The sequence below is a fragment of the Strix uralensis genome, chromosome 3 (assembly GCF_047716275.1).
Source record: "Strix uralensis isolate ZFMK-TIS-50842 chromosome 3, bStrUra1, whole genome shotgun sequence".
NCBI lineage: Eukaryota > Metazoa > Chordata > Aves > Strigiformes > Strigidae > Strix > Strix uralensis.
In genome coordinates this window covers 75,688,175-75,701,166 of record NC_133974.1, presented here as the reverse complement: position 1 = coordinate 75,701,166, position 12,992 = coordinate 75,688,175, and the positions used below count along the sequence as shown (strand labels likewise).

Sequence of the window (12,992 nt, the reverse complement as noted above, 5' to 3'; positions counted from 1 at the left end):
AAGTGCCACAGTGCTGCAAAACTAAATAATATGCAGTTATCCATTTAAATCATTTGTTAAAAACAAACAACCTCCTTCCCCACACAAACTACAGCAGAAACTTCTTTAAAAAAACAAACTGTTTTAAGAGCTTGAACTAGACAGAGTTACAGAACTTAATACCTACAACTTTATATAGTCTGTTAAATGAAAGTCAGAGTCAGTAACTTCAAAAGGAAAGTAATAAAAAAATCATTAAATCTGAAAAAATGAAGGTTTTATCCTGACAGGTTGAACTAGTGCATATTCTAAACCAAATTTTTCAAACCTTTTTAGCAGCCATAAATGACTTCTAACTGTGAGGAACAAGTAGAGTGGTAGTCTCAATAAAATAATCTCAAACTCCTAAAATGGAGATTATGATAATGTATGTCTTTTGCAAATCTTTATCTCTAACGTTGTGCTTCTGAATTAGAGGGGAGGTTTTTATCTGTGCTCATTTGACAGCAGCTATTTTCACCTACGTGTTACTACTCTTCTTCCAAATTCTAACAAGAGACCATAGCTTGCCATCACACCATTTTCAGATGACTAGCTCCAAGTTGTCATTTAATCAGTAATTTGTACTAGCAAAACACCTATTTCTACCTGTTCTTCAGATTCATAGAATCATAGAATAGCCCGGGTTGGGAGGAAACTCAAAAAGATCATGTGGTCCAACGTTTCACGGGAAAGGGACCCTAGATGAGATTATCTAGCACCCTGATTCCAGCCCCCTTAATCTTCATCTCTGTGGCGGCTAGTAACATTTCTCTAATAAAAAGGCACAGTGCAGCTTTTAATACTGCTGTTGGAGTTCTTGGAACACCAATTACATGGATTCATCCAGACCATCTCTAAGAAAGTGCCTCAGAATATTTTTGAAGACTAGCAAACAGTATGACATTGGCCCTTCCTAAAATGTCCTGCAGTAGGAGGCTGAGGTAAAGCAATATCAGTAGGCCATCTGATCCATACAATCTATGATGCCTCTCTTTGCTGAGCTATTTTTCCCTTCCCATCAGTGGTATACAGAATTTGATTGCTCTTTTTTTCAGTACTTTTTAGAGGGAAAGTAAGCTCCTTGCAAGTTAGTTACTGATGAGAAAATTTTATGTATCCCTAATACAAATAAAGATGAAGAATCCTTATAATCCATTATTCTTTGCAAAAATATTGTTTTGTTGTCTCCTGCCTTTAGAAACATTAACTTGTTTTTTCCGCAATTCATTTATTTTCTAAGGCCCACAATCCACTCCTCTCTGTTATGTTTCTTATATGTTTTCTTATAAGAATCCATGAATATCCACAGAGCGCTGACTCCACCCATTCCCTAACAAATAGCCTAGGTCTTCAAGTGGCCTGCTCAAAGCATCTCTGAGTAGTGTCCAGGCTTACTAATATCTGCAGGCCTGCTAGTGCATGCCAGAATTGATAACTACTCTGTTCAGTTTTCATCGAGAAACTGATTTTAAAAAAGGAACGGGAATTTCATTTTGCAGTTTCATGCAGCAGAGAATTGGCAATGTTTTTAGAAAGGTTGTTCCCAAATAAATAGAGTATGACTTAGTCCATACTAATTAACAGTTTAATTTATTACATTGTTTTAGTCCATGTCTCTGTCAGTGCAGGATATCTATAGTCTGCCATAACACATAAATCATACCTAAGTAAATTGTGGCCAGATTTTTATTCTTAGTTAGCTGACATAAATAGTGTAGTAGTACTGGAGCCACCGTAGGTGCCAAATTGCAACACTAAGGAATGAAACTCTAAAACTGATGGCCACCTTCACCTATGTGGTTGATTTTTTTTTTCTTTTTTTTTTCTTATGAATGCTTAAGGATTATTTTTTAGTTACCTACCCCTATTTGACCATTTAGCCTTTACTAAGTTTTTCTTTAACAGGTAACTACCTACCTCTTTATTGCAAATGTTATTTTTTTCTTTAAATAATGATACGGATTTTCTCTATTTTTTCCAGTGAATAATGTGGTTTACTTCATTCCTGTAGTTTACCAAATATTCTTTCCATTTAATCTGTCTTCCAGTACATGAATGTTTCTTAAATTATAAGTCATGAACTTTTGTGTGGTCCAGGAAGAGGTCACAGCTATTAAACCACTCAGGGAACAGCCGGCTGGGAGCAGGGCGAGACCTGTCTCTTTCTACAGCAGCACCAGCCTGTGGGGCTTACGTGGCTTGTAAGTCTTTGCTGCAGCCTTGAGAGGTCTTAGGGGAAGAGGAGAGAGTTACTTTCAAATGGATTTTTTTTTTTTTTCTTCCAAAGAGGGATGAGCTCTAAAGTGGGCCATGCTTGCAGAAAATTACATTAATTGAGAGTTTAATTACTTGAAATCCAATGTGGATCAAAGGTGTCTCATTTTAGCAGGTTTTCAAACAGGGGTGTTAGTACCGAAGAGTAAGCACTCTGTATTGGAAGTGTTGACATACGTGTACAGTATAAATTCATCCCATTGTGATTATCAGTTATTCCTACCTGTTCTTTCAGTCTCTGCTTCTACAGCGAATCTAGTGAAGTGAGTTTCTTCTGTGATAAAAGCATAATTAATCAGGCACTAGTCTGGTAATTTCTGGTAGGACATATATGTACCTATGGTTCTTCAGTAACTAGCTACTTTTAAGTTGTGCACCAGCAGTCCTGTTAGGCTGAACACTTTTGCCCCTTTCGTCTCCTGGCATCTTCAGATAATCAGGGTTGTAGTGCCATGTGTGACTTCGTGCCTTTTGCAACTCAGTGTGCAGAAGGCTTCTTGATGGTATGGGTGATATTTGTTGATGTATCAGAGTTGCAAAAATTCTGCAGAGATTACCGCTATTCAGCAAGGGGTGCAAAGACAGGTTTTAATGCCTTTTTGTTGGTCATACAGTGTTAATCAACATTAATTTGAGTTGCAAATAGGAGCTAAGGGTTATAACTAATAAAAATAAGGTTGATATTTCTCCCTGTTCTCTTGCAGAGCATTAATTAATAGCAGTTGAAAGCATTTATTTTCAAATCTTAAACTGATAATAATTCTACAGAAGTAGGAAAACCAGTGTTTCCATTTTCCCTGGATGGATAGCTTGCTTGCTCACAATTTATTATCCTTCTTTGAAGTAGAATCACCACATTTGTTTTATTTCCAGCTTGGCATCAAATAGATGCCTCAAATCACCTTGATTGATTGCCATCGTTTTCTCCAGCTGATTTTCTAATTACTGAAAGTTGTCTTGGAAATTTTAATTGTTCCCATTTAATTTATTATAACTTTTTTAACTGCAAAATAAATAAAATATAGTTGGATTTTTTTATTTGACAGATGCTTTCTAATAATTACCTTCTCTTTATTTCTCAGCCTCAGTACAGTTTCCATGGCAGAGATCTGTTTCACATAACAAGGTGCCCTATTATATCAAGTAAGTTTGCCTTGATTCTTTTTTCCTTAAGTGTAAGAGAGGGTCTTATCAACATAACCTGGCAGAAAAACAAAGGTACTAGGCAGTAACTAGAAATGTTGTCAAGTGTTTCTACATAGTGTTATGCTGTCTACTATATATTTTCATATTTATTGCTTTGCATACTGTATAAATTACAAATATGTAAAAATAAATCAATGACAAAACCTAACTAAAAACCCCACTCAAACTAATAGGAAACAGCAGAGATGCTCCAGTGGAATACAGTTTTAGTATTCAAACAAGGCTTGTTCTTATGTGTGTGGCTCATCCAGAGTATAAACTGTAGAGTAAGGGGAAAGAAGCTGAATACATACTGTACTTAAAAATGCAAAGTTTATAACCGATAGCAGAACAGTGGTGACTAATAACCATAGAGGCCATTCATCATTTTATGCAAAATTCCTTTGGAAATAGACACGTGTTGACTGTTCTCCTGTCGTTTTCTTTACTTTATGGAAGTTTTTATAGTGCTTGATATTAAGGCAAATTTGACATTGATGTAAATATTGACAAAAATTGTACAAATACCTTGGTTACCAAGAGGAATGGTGGAGATACTTATTTTGAAAATAATAAGAAATAGTTATGGAGCTATGGAGATTCTGATGTGTTCTACTCAAAGCATTCCTTAGTTTTCTCATTCCATCAGCATTTATTTATGTACTGTTTGCCAGTAGTTTAAAGGTCAAAGATTACAGCTTTGGGAGAAGGATAGCTTTTGCCAGAGAGGTAAATGAAATTTCAAGAAGGTACAGTGTATAGTAAGCCAGACCCAGAGTATTTCATTTTAGGCTGAAGGAAATCTGTGTTAAAATGTTATCAGTTTGAGTTTGGAAAAAAAGTAGGTTTTTTAAGTCTGTAGGGTGACTATGAATTGGGCCTGCAGATAATTCATTCTAAAAGAAAATCAGTGAGGACTTTGTACTATTGCCTATTGCTCTGTCATAAATCTGAGAGCCACATTTTGTGCTTCAAACAATTTATGAGTGCTTGAGAGCTTTGAAAGCAGGCAATGGTAAATCCGTGTCCATCAAACCTGTTGTCATCCTTCTTGAGGTGTGACGGTTGTTTCTAAACTGTGATATGAAGATTAATTTTTTTCAAGGGTCTGAGTAGGTAACTAGAAAAACAAAAAGCCTGCTGCAAAGATCCTTGAATTCTCTATAAAAACATTTGTACCTCTGTGGAAAAGTTTTTTAGGAGGAAACAGAAAGCTGTGACACACTGGAAGAGAGGTTCCTCCCTCAGCCCTGAGTGGAAGAGAAGAGGGCAGAGGTTGGATGTGGAGGCACACTGACTGCCCAGACTCAGACAGCAGTGCAATTAAAATGATCACACCTACAGTAGTAATTCAAAGAAAACACCGAAGTGTTAAACTACAGAGAACATGAGGAAAACTACCCTGAAGCAGTCTTTTTTTTTTTTTTCTTGTGGGTATGTACTTAGTGGGCATTGAAAGATGGCAAGTGATATTGTTGCTCTACCTGATCAGAGCTGGTAGCTGAAGTTTGGAGTGTTTACCGGGTGTGAGTTGACCCGCAGAGAGGTCTGTGGGGCTTCCCAGTATGTTCAGAGTTGGAGGATAGAGATAGCATGGGTAAGTCCTACCACCACAACAGATGGGACAGACTAAGATTGGAGCTTCTGATGTGTGCTGAGCAAAGCAAAGATTTTTAAGTTGAATATTTCATATGCATATTCTTTTTTCATACTTCATAATACATTTTTTTTTGAGTTTCTGGGCATCTCCCTTGCCCCACCTCAGCCAGAGTTCAGTTTTTTGGAAATCTTTTTTTATCATGACTAGTTCAGAAGAAAGTAATTCTTTCCAGTGTGTACACTAGGTGCAATCCTGCAAGCACACAACTTGGTGGCAAAGTATCCACTGATACTGTGGGCTTGCTCTGATAGTAGTGTGTTGGCTGCCCTGGAGCTAGATTGGGGAATGAAGCCAGTCTGGACTGAGAAACAAACCCAGCATCTCTCAGAAATTGTTTTCATGGTTTTTGCACAGGAAGTTTGATAAAGGGGAAGAAACATAGGGCAAGTTCTCTGAGGGTTGAGGTCTTTATAGAAGCAGGGACCACTGGTTGATTTTGAGGATAGTGTTAATGAAGTCAACAGAATTAACTACTGCATCTCAAAGAAGACTTTTCCAGGAATGTTTCCCTACTTTCAACATGATACATGCTTCTGAAGCAATGTCTTGATTCTTGTGTCATGAAAGAAAAGAATGATGTTACATGTAACCGGTAGGATTTATTTATCTTAAAAAACCTGAGGAGGAATACTGAATTTCAGTAGCTCCACAGTCTGACAAGCACACTGACCTTGGCAGTTTCCTTCATTTCTCATTGCTTACTGATCAAAACTTCAGTGTTGGCAGGAGCAGCTAGATAAAACAGTTGTGGAAAATGAAGCAGAAAAGAGCTGATTCTGAACTTCATTTGCTTTGGTATGATCAGACTGGAGAGTATTCCTAGCTTTAAATATTCTTTTAAATCTTCATCTATTCCACAATTTCAGGTATAGTTTAAAGAAAGAACAAAAACAAAGCTGACACAAAAGCTTATTTGATTGGAGTTAGCTTCTGTAATACAATTCAAGAGAACAGTCAATGGGATTTAATAGTGGTTGTTTATACAGAAAGAAATTCTGGGAAAAAGGCAGATAAACAATTTTCTTTTTTGTTTAATTGTACTAACATCTTTGAGGTGCCTTTGATGTAAAACACAACATGATTAGAAGGAACAGTTATGATGAGTCTCAATAACTCCATCATTTGAGAGCAATTATATTTACTGTCCTTACAGCAAGACTTGTAAGTTCAGAGAAAAGGTTTAAGGTACCAGTTGTTAATTTTATAGAATAAGGAAGAAAAACAGTAGAACAAAGAAAATAAAAGTATGATTCAACGATTGGTGGCTAAAAATTAGAATTTTTTAAGATTCATTTTGAAAGGGAAATAAATGCTAATTGAAGTCAGGCTACTTTAAATCTGAACAAGAACATACACTCTTCTTAGACAACTATAAATTCATACCTTTACTTCATTTTGATTGCTTTTTGTGAGTGTCTTTGAATGAGAAATGTAAAATATTCAGAAAGTGACATAGCTGCAGATGATGATGTAGTTGTACCTCTTAAGATGAGTATTTAAAAAAAAATTACTGCACTCTTCACAGTTTTATTGCACATGGAGAATGGAGTGTAAAAAAAAATTAGGGAATTACAGCTGAGAAGGCAGGAGGGAGCACTTTAGGTAGCAATGAATCTGTAAGGAGAATGTCAAAATGATGCAAGATGTCTGTATTTTCAGATGAGCAGCATTTACTCTGTTTGTTTCCTGACGCCAGGGGTAACTTGCGTTTATATGCGTAAGAGAGAAGTGTCTCGGAGAAAGAGGTCCTTAGTGTGCCAGCACACCACGGTTGCTTTGGAGTCCAGTTTATTTTCCCCACCCCAATTACTAACGGTTGGCATGTCTGCCCTTTCTGAGGTTGTATTTAATCAGGTAACAGAAGCACATGAAAGATTAAAAAGCCAGTGTACAAACTCCTCTGCCCCATAAATTCAGACAGTGGCAGTCTGGGTTTGGGGCATTTTGGAAAGGAATGACTATTCTACTTGGCTTGAAGAAGGATTTATAATTTATTGAGCCCAGGTTTATCAAGGTGCACCCTGGGCTATGGCAGATATTTGGTTGAACTGAACATACACACGTGATTTAGCCTGTTTCTTTTCTCCCCTTGATTGTCTTACTATGTAAAACAAGTTTGCCAAATGGTTTTGCCTCTGTTCATGTGATTTTATTTAGTCCTTTTTGCCTCCTGTTTGATTTTTTTCTTAATGACAATTGATAGAAGTTTTTGTATTTCTGTAGTATTCTCTGCTGGAGTAGAATTCAATCAGTGAAAACCTGAATATATAAAATCTTGATGCTTTTAAAAAAATCTTAGCATTTCATTCTTTATAAAAGAGAATGGGACTAATGAGCAGTATGGAGGTGGATACAGCACAGCAGGCACAATATTTACTAATGCACTTTTGGTAATAAAAGTGTGAAGTTTTGACAAAAGGTTTGGCAAACTTGCATTGAATACATATTTCATAGGTTGGTTTGCAAAGGTTTGAGATTTAATAAGGAGAGTTTTCTGCTGTTGTTCATTTATAACTTTGAATCAGACAAATAAGACATGCTTGGCCTTTATAATGGAAAATTAAAAAAAGAAAGCCTATATTACATAGCACTTCAATAAAAATATTCTAAAGAGAAACAGAAAAATAAAGCTGACATTATGCATGATCATTAAACATCTTTGAGGAAAACACGATGAACAGAAAGGAATGTGCAGAAAACATAATTACCTTGGTGTTTCTCACTGTTGTTCTTTTAACTGTAATTTAAGTTTTCTTCAGCTGCGTACCTTTCAGTGCTATAAATTATTAGATATTTGTACTGTGCAGAAGAAACAAAAGGGTAATACAGAAAGGGTCACAGTGAGTTTAATCTCATGCAGGGGGAGCATTACATAGAGAGCGCAATTTCTTGGTGTAATCATTAAATTCATCAATATCAAACTCCATAGTCACCCTGGTTACTCTTCTGTAATCCTGCAAAGAGGCTGGCATCACCAACATCTTAAAAATCTCATTTTATCACCTCCTATATCAGATTCAACTTTATGGGGGATGGGAATAAAACGCTTTCTGCTTCTCTGTTTCTTTCAAGACTCTTTAGGAAGACTTTCTTGATGCTTGGCTTATGCCTGTGTGGGGAAGAGGGGGAATACTAATGGAACTGGGAAACTTAACTTTTTTTTCTTATTCTAGTTATGTCCATAATCCCATTCTTATAAGTATTAAGAAGTATTTCCCTTAGAAGGGAAAATAAAATATGATTTGCAGAAAGAGATAATACAGGTTTCAGGTTTTGAGAGTTTCTTCAATTAGCGGTTCCTATGCTGGTCTTTGTTTTCCATTAAAGAAATGCAGTAGTACATTTCTCTGGAGGGATTTCAAAATATCTGCATATAAATTGCTCCACCAACTTCTAATATACATTATCCTTGCAGTGCATTATGATAACTCTTTTTCACCACAAACCAGTATTTTCTAATGGGCTTTAAAAAAAAAAAAAAACCCACAGCAAAAAACAGTATCTAGATAAAACACCATGACATGTTTATAAAGTGGGGATGTTGTTACGGCATTTGAAATTTGGCAAGGGCAGCAAAATTAGAGTTCCGAGTGCTGTTGATTCGTTAGCGATCAGTAAAGATCCTGATTTCAGGTACTGTTTTGTGCAAATGACTACAGGAACAGAAAGCTACTTAACACAATGCCAGAGAACTGTTTCAGTGTCTGGTCTTGTGGTGTTTGCCAGTGATTATCAACATATAGGCCTTGTCTGTGCTAAGAAATGATAAAACCCCAACAAATCTGTCTCTAGTTTTCTTTCTTGTAGACAAAAAGCTGAAAAAGAATGAATAGAATTTTTTTTCACAACTCCACAGGTATCTTGAAACGCCTGGAGATGTACAACTTACTCCATTCATTTCAGGACTGTTCACTTATTTCTAGAGTTCATAAGTTAAATGACATGCTAACTGTTTCTCAGCTCTTTATTTACAACCGGGAAGAGTTTTTAACATGGATTATCTTTGCCAATTATAATTAGAAAGCTGCCAGCAAATAAGGGAGGAAAACCAGATTGTAATGGTAAATGTTTGTCATTTAAACTTGAGAGCACTTCATTAATATGTAGTTTTTAAAATTTAGAATATTTTATGGTCATAATGTTTATTTTTGCACAAATGCATTTAGACTTTTTAAACTACACTGTTTTCTCATGTATCTATTCATGGATGTATGCTTTGTGCATGACTTATTGTGTCAGTAAGTTTTGGCAGAAGAGACTTAGGATACTTTTGCTCTGAATAACTCAGTCTTTTGATACTAACCAAAATAATAATGCTGAATGAATTCTCTTGGGGGTCAGTCAGTGAAATGCTTTTAATTCTTCCTTGACTGAACCATGTGTGAAGATGTAACATGTTCACACCACTTGTGTTACTGCCCTGTAGACCAGCTCACTTCTGTCCTAGCAGAAATCCCTTCTTATGCCACCCACTGCGCAGAATGAAGTCTCGTAACCTGGGCTCCTGTAGTAAAGTTCTTTTTATCCAGTGCATTCTACATGCAAGATGAATAGTGAGCTAAAGTGAAGCATTGTTCAGTTTCACTCAGAGTAAATATTGGCTCACTCTGCAAGTAGTTCTTCCTGAAGTTAGTAGCGTACTTGTCAGAAAAGGTGCTCCTTGGCTCAAGTGTCACTGTGACCTGGGACAGAACTGCCACAGTAGTTGTAACAGAGAGGGAAGACTGTAGATTTCTCTGCTCTTAGTTAAATGCCTGTTTTGAGTCTTTTCAGAAGTTCAGTGAGATGACTGAAAATTATAAACTTCTCATGTATTTTCAGAAGTTGTCATGTAAAATTCATTTTTTTTTGTCATCTAACTTCAGCATCATTCCAAATTTAGATTTCCATTAGCTTCCCTGCAGGCTTAGTTTTCCATCATTGGGAGTTACAGATTGTTTTCTATAGAAAAATACAGAAAATGGCATTTCTTCATATTCTTAGCAGATAGTTGCTAGCAGGGCTGAATTTTCTGAAGACTTCCTGTTGTGTCTCTGTGGTAAAAACAATCCATCCATTTCTACCTAATTCCCTTCTGGGACTTACCAGAATTTACAGCCTCCAGAGGAATCAAGTTGGAGCTCTCTTCGTGATGTAGTAAAATCATTTTGCCTGGAAAATAAGTGGAGCACTTCTGTGATTGAATTGCATATTGCTTTAGTTGCTTCCTTTGTTTTAGCAACTCTTTAAATTAGCAGTTTAGCAGTTTCTGGTCCTTTGCTCTAAGGATGACATCTTTCACGTATACGTGTAAAATACAATACAAAGAATGTGTGTAATAATTGTTCATCAGTTTCCTTGTTCTTTAAGGTCTGATGTCTTGTATGTTATTCGTGTTTACTGAGCAAGGTATTGGAGAAGCAGGGGAACATCCAAGTCTGCATTTACCCGTGAGCAATAACTGGCAGGCAATAGTAACTACTGCAGTGCATATTTTAGAATAGGTTGCTATGTCATGAACTTGCATAAAAAGGAGCTACGAGATCCCGGTGAGAAAGATCTCCCCCAATTTCATCACATCTGTTTCATCTGTTATAGACCATCCAGTACTGTAAAGTTTCTGAGCGCTTTTCTCAGTGCTTGATCTGCTTGTGTTAGTCTTACATCAATAACACAAAAGCTACCGTAGCTACAGCAGACAAAGATGGATCTTATTTCAAAGAGCTGCTTTACAAACCAAATCACCAGAAAGCACTTTATCTTGCATGCCTCCTGTTTGGAGCGCCTAATAAAATGACTCCTTTCTCTGACAGTTTTATTTGTAGCATAGGAAGGTTATCTGCACACCCATTTTTTCTTCCTGTGAAAATCAATTTGTGTCCACATATAAGTCTCTGCATATTATGAAATTGTTATCAAACAAAACTTTGCATTAAGAAATGTCACTGTTGAGAGTGATTCCTCCCCTCTTCCCCAGTTCTTTATAGCTCTTTTTAAATTTACAGTCACTTTTTTCCTCATCTCTGTCCAGAGTAGTCTGGCTTTGGTGTCTTCTGTCTTAAATGAAACCCATCCATGGAATACATTCGGTTGTGGTAGCAGCACTGCCCATGGCAGTGGAGTTGCTGCCTCCTTTGACCTGAATGGACCGTTGAGCTGGTGATTCACTCACTCTGAGCCCACTCCTCTTCTCTACTGGATCTGTGTTTGGGATTGCTCAGCTGTTACAAATGGATTCTTGCTAGGTGTTTTGGGATGGGGCTAGCACAGTCGTGTTCACCTTGTGTAGTCATTTAGCAGCTGTCAGGTAGTGCTGACTTTTAGGTAATTATAGACAAGCCTGGGTGAAGGGATTCTCTCACCTTTTTTCAGTTCCACCAGATGATGTTCATTGGGCTTCCTTTCTCACATAATCTATGTGGCATACAGAAGAAATGAGTGATAGGCTTTTAAAACCCATTAGTCTGTACACAGTCTGGCACAAATGTATCTCTCTTTCAAATAAAAATAGAAACATAAAAATATTTTCTGGTTGTTATTTTATTAGGTATAAATTTCATGTTCTGTGTTTTTCTGTAAAGAGAAGATTTAGCTGTTCAGGTATTTACTGCATTAAATGGAGAAATAAGGGGATAATGCAGGATACAGAGATTTGGGATATCTCCACTTTTTTATGCTTCTTGTTAAGCACACGCAAAATAGAAAAAATAACATGGCGTGTTGTCATGATTGAAGTGGTTTTTAGTCTTTCAGATAAAGCTGCTGTTGAAACTATGTACTTAAAGCATAGAATTTCAGTAATGAAACTTGTTTGTTCTCAAACCTTAGAAGCTTGATTTAAGGAAAAAGTTTGATTGGTAAGATCAGCCCTTATTCATTGCATATGGGTTTATAAATTACTTAGAAGCTGGAATCTAAATTGCAATTAAATCTGCCCACATCCTAATTAAGCATTACAGATGTGTACTGGAGTATATGGGGGGGGGGGGGGAGGGGGGCAAGGATTTATCCAATTATTTAACTATTTTTTTTATTTTTCTTTTTTAAATTAAAAAAACTCAAGGTCTCTGGACCTAGAAAAATTTAACAATTTATTGCAAGAAAAGAATTTCAAATCAACTTCTGCTATTGATCCATTGTTGCTTGTGTAGAGAGGAGTTTGCTGCAAATAAAACTTTGCACTTCTGCTGTGCTTCCCAGGTGAGATTCTTGCAGCACCCCACAAGTAGGAAGTAGATTCCTTCATGGAAACATATTTTTTAATGCCAGAAAATAGTGAACTGAGAAATAAAGGCCGCAATTTAGCAAAGTTTTTACCATCACAGCTAATATTGAAATGAGAGTTTCTAAGGCAGTAAACAGGATTTGGCTTGGCTAAATTGCATGTTGTTTACATGCAGTGTTTGCACTAATAGTTCAGCATTTAAAATTGTGAAATGTATTTTTATATATACATGTAAAGTTTATGTCACAGTACTGCCACCTACCTTTACTTTTAACATGGACATTTGAAAGTGTTTTAGTTAAGTCTTTTCTCAGAAAATCCTTAGAAATCCTTTTCACTTATGATGTTGGTAGTAAAATCAGCAGTCTTGGTCAGGGATTTTGGGGGGTTTTTTGTTTGTTCGTGGATTTGATTTTTTTGGGGTGGGGTTCTTGGTCAGGCAATTTGAGGTGAAGCAATGCCCTTAAAACAAGCTTTATTAAACTGATGACATATTAGATCAATTTCTGTGAGCAGTTGCAATGGGTTTTTTCAACAGAAATCAATTCTGTATGGTCAACATGATAACGATGGCATCCTGCTTAACATGATAGTACAGATATTTGGCAGCTTCAGGACTAGTTTTGAGGTTGTTAAGTAAGTTGATTG

General features: G+C 36.5%; 1 protein-coding gene across 6 annotated transcripts in view; it reads left to right on the top strand.

Annotated features, from left to right (window-relative positions):
• UTRN (utrophin) overlaps positions 1-12,992 on the top strand; it is a 387,351-nt gene that overhangs the window by 304,433 nt on the left and 69,926 nt on the right. For all 6 annotated transcript variants that reach the window (XM_074862944.1, XM_074862945.1, XM_074862943.1 and 3 more), the window contains one exon: positions 3,378-3,438. In XM_074862944.1, coding sequence (XP_074719045.1) covers positions 3,378-3,438 — 61 coding nt within the window. The remainder of the gene's footprint in view (positions 1-3,377; positions 3,439-12,992) is intronic.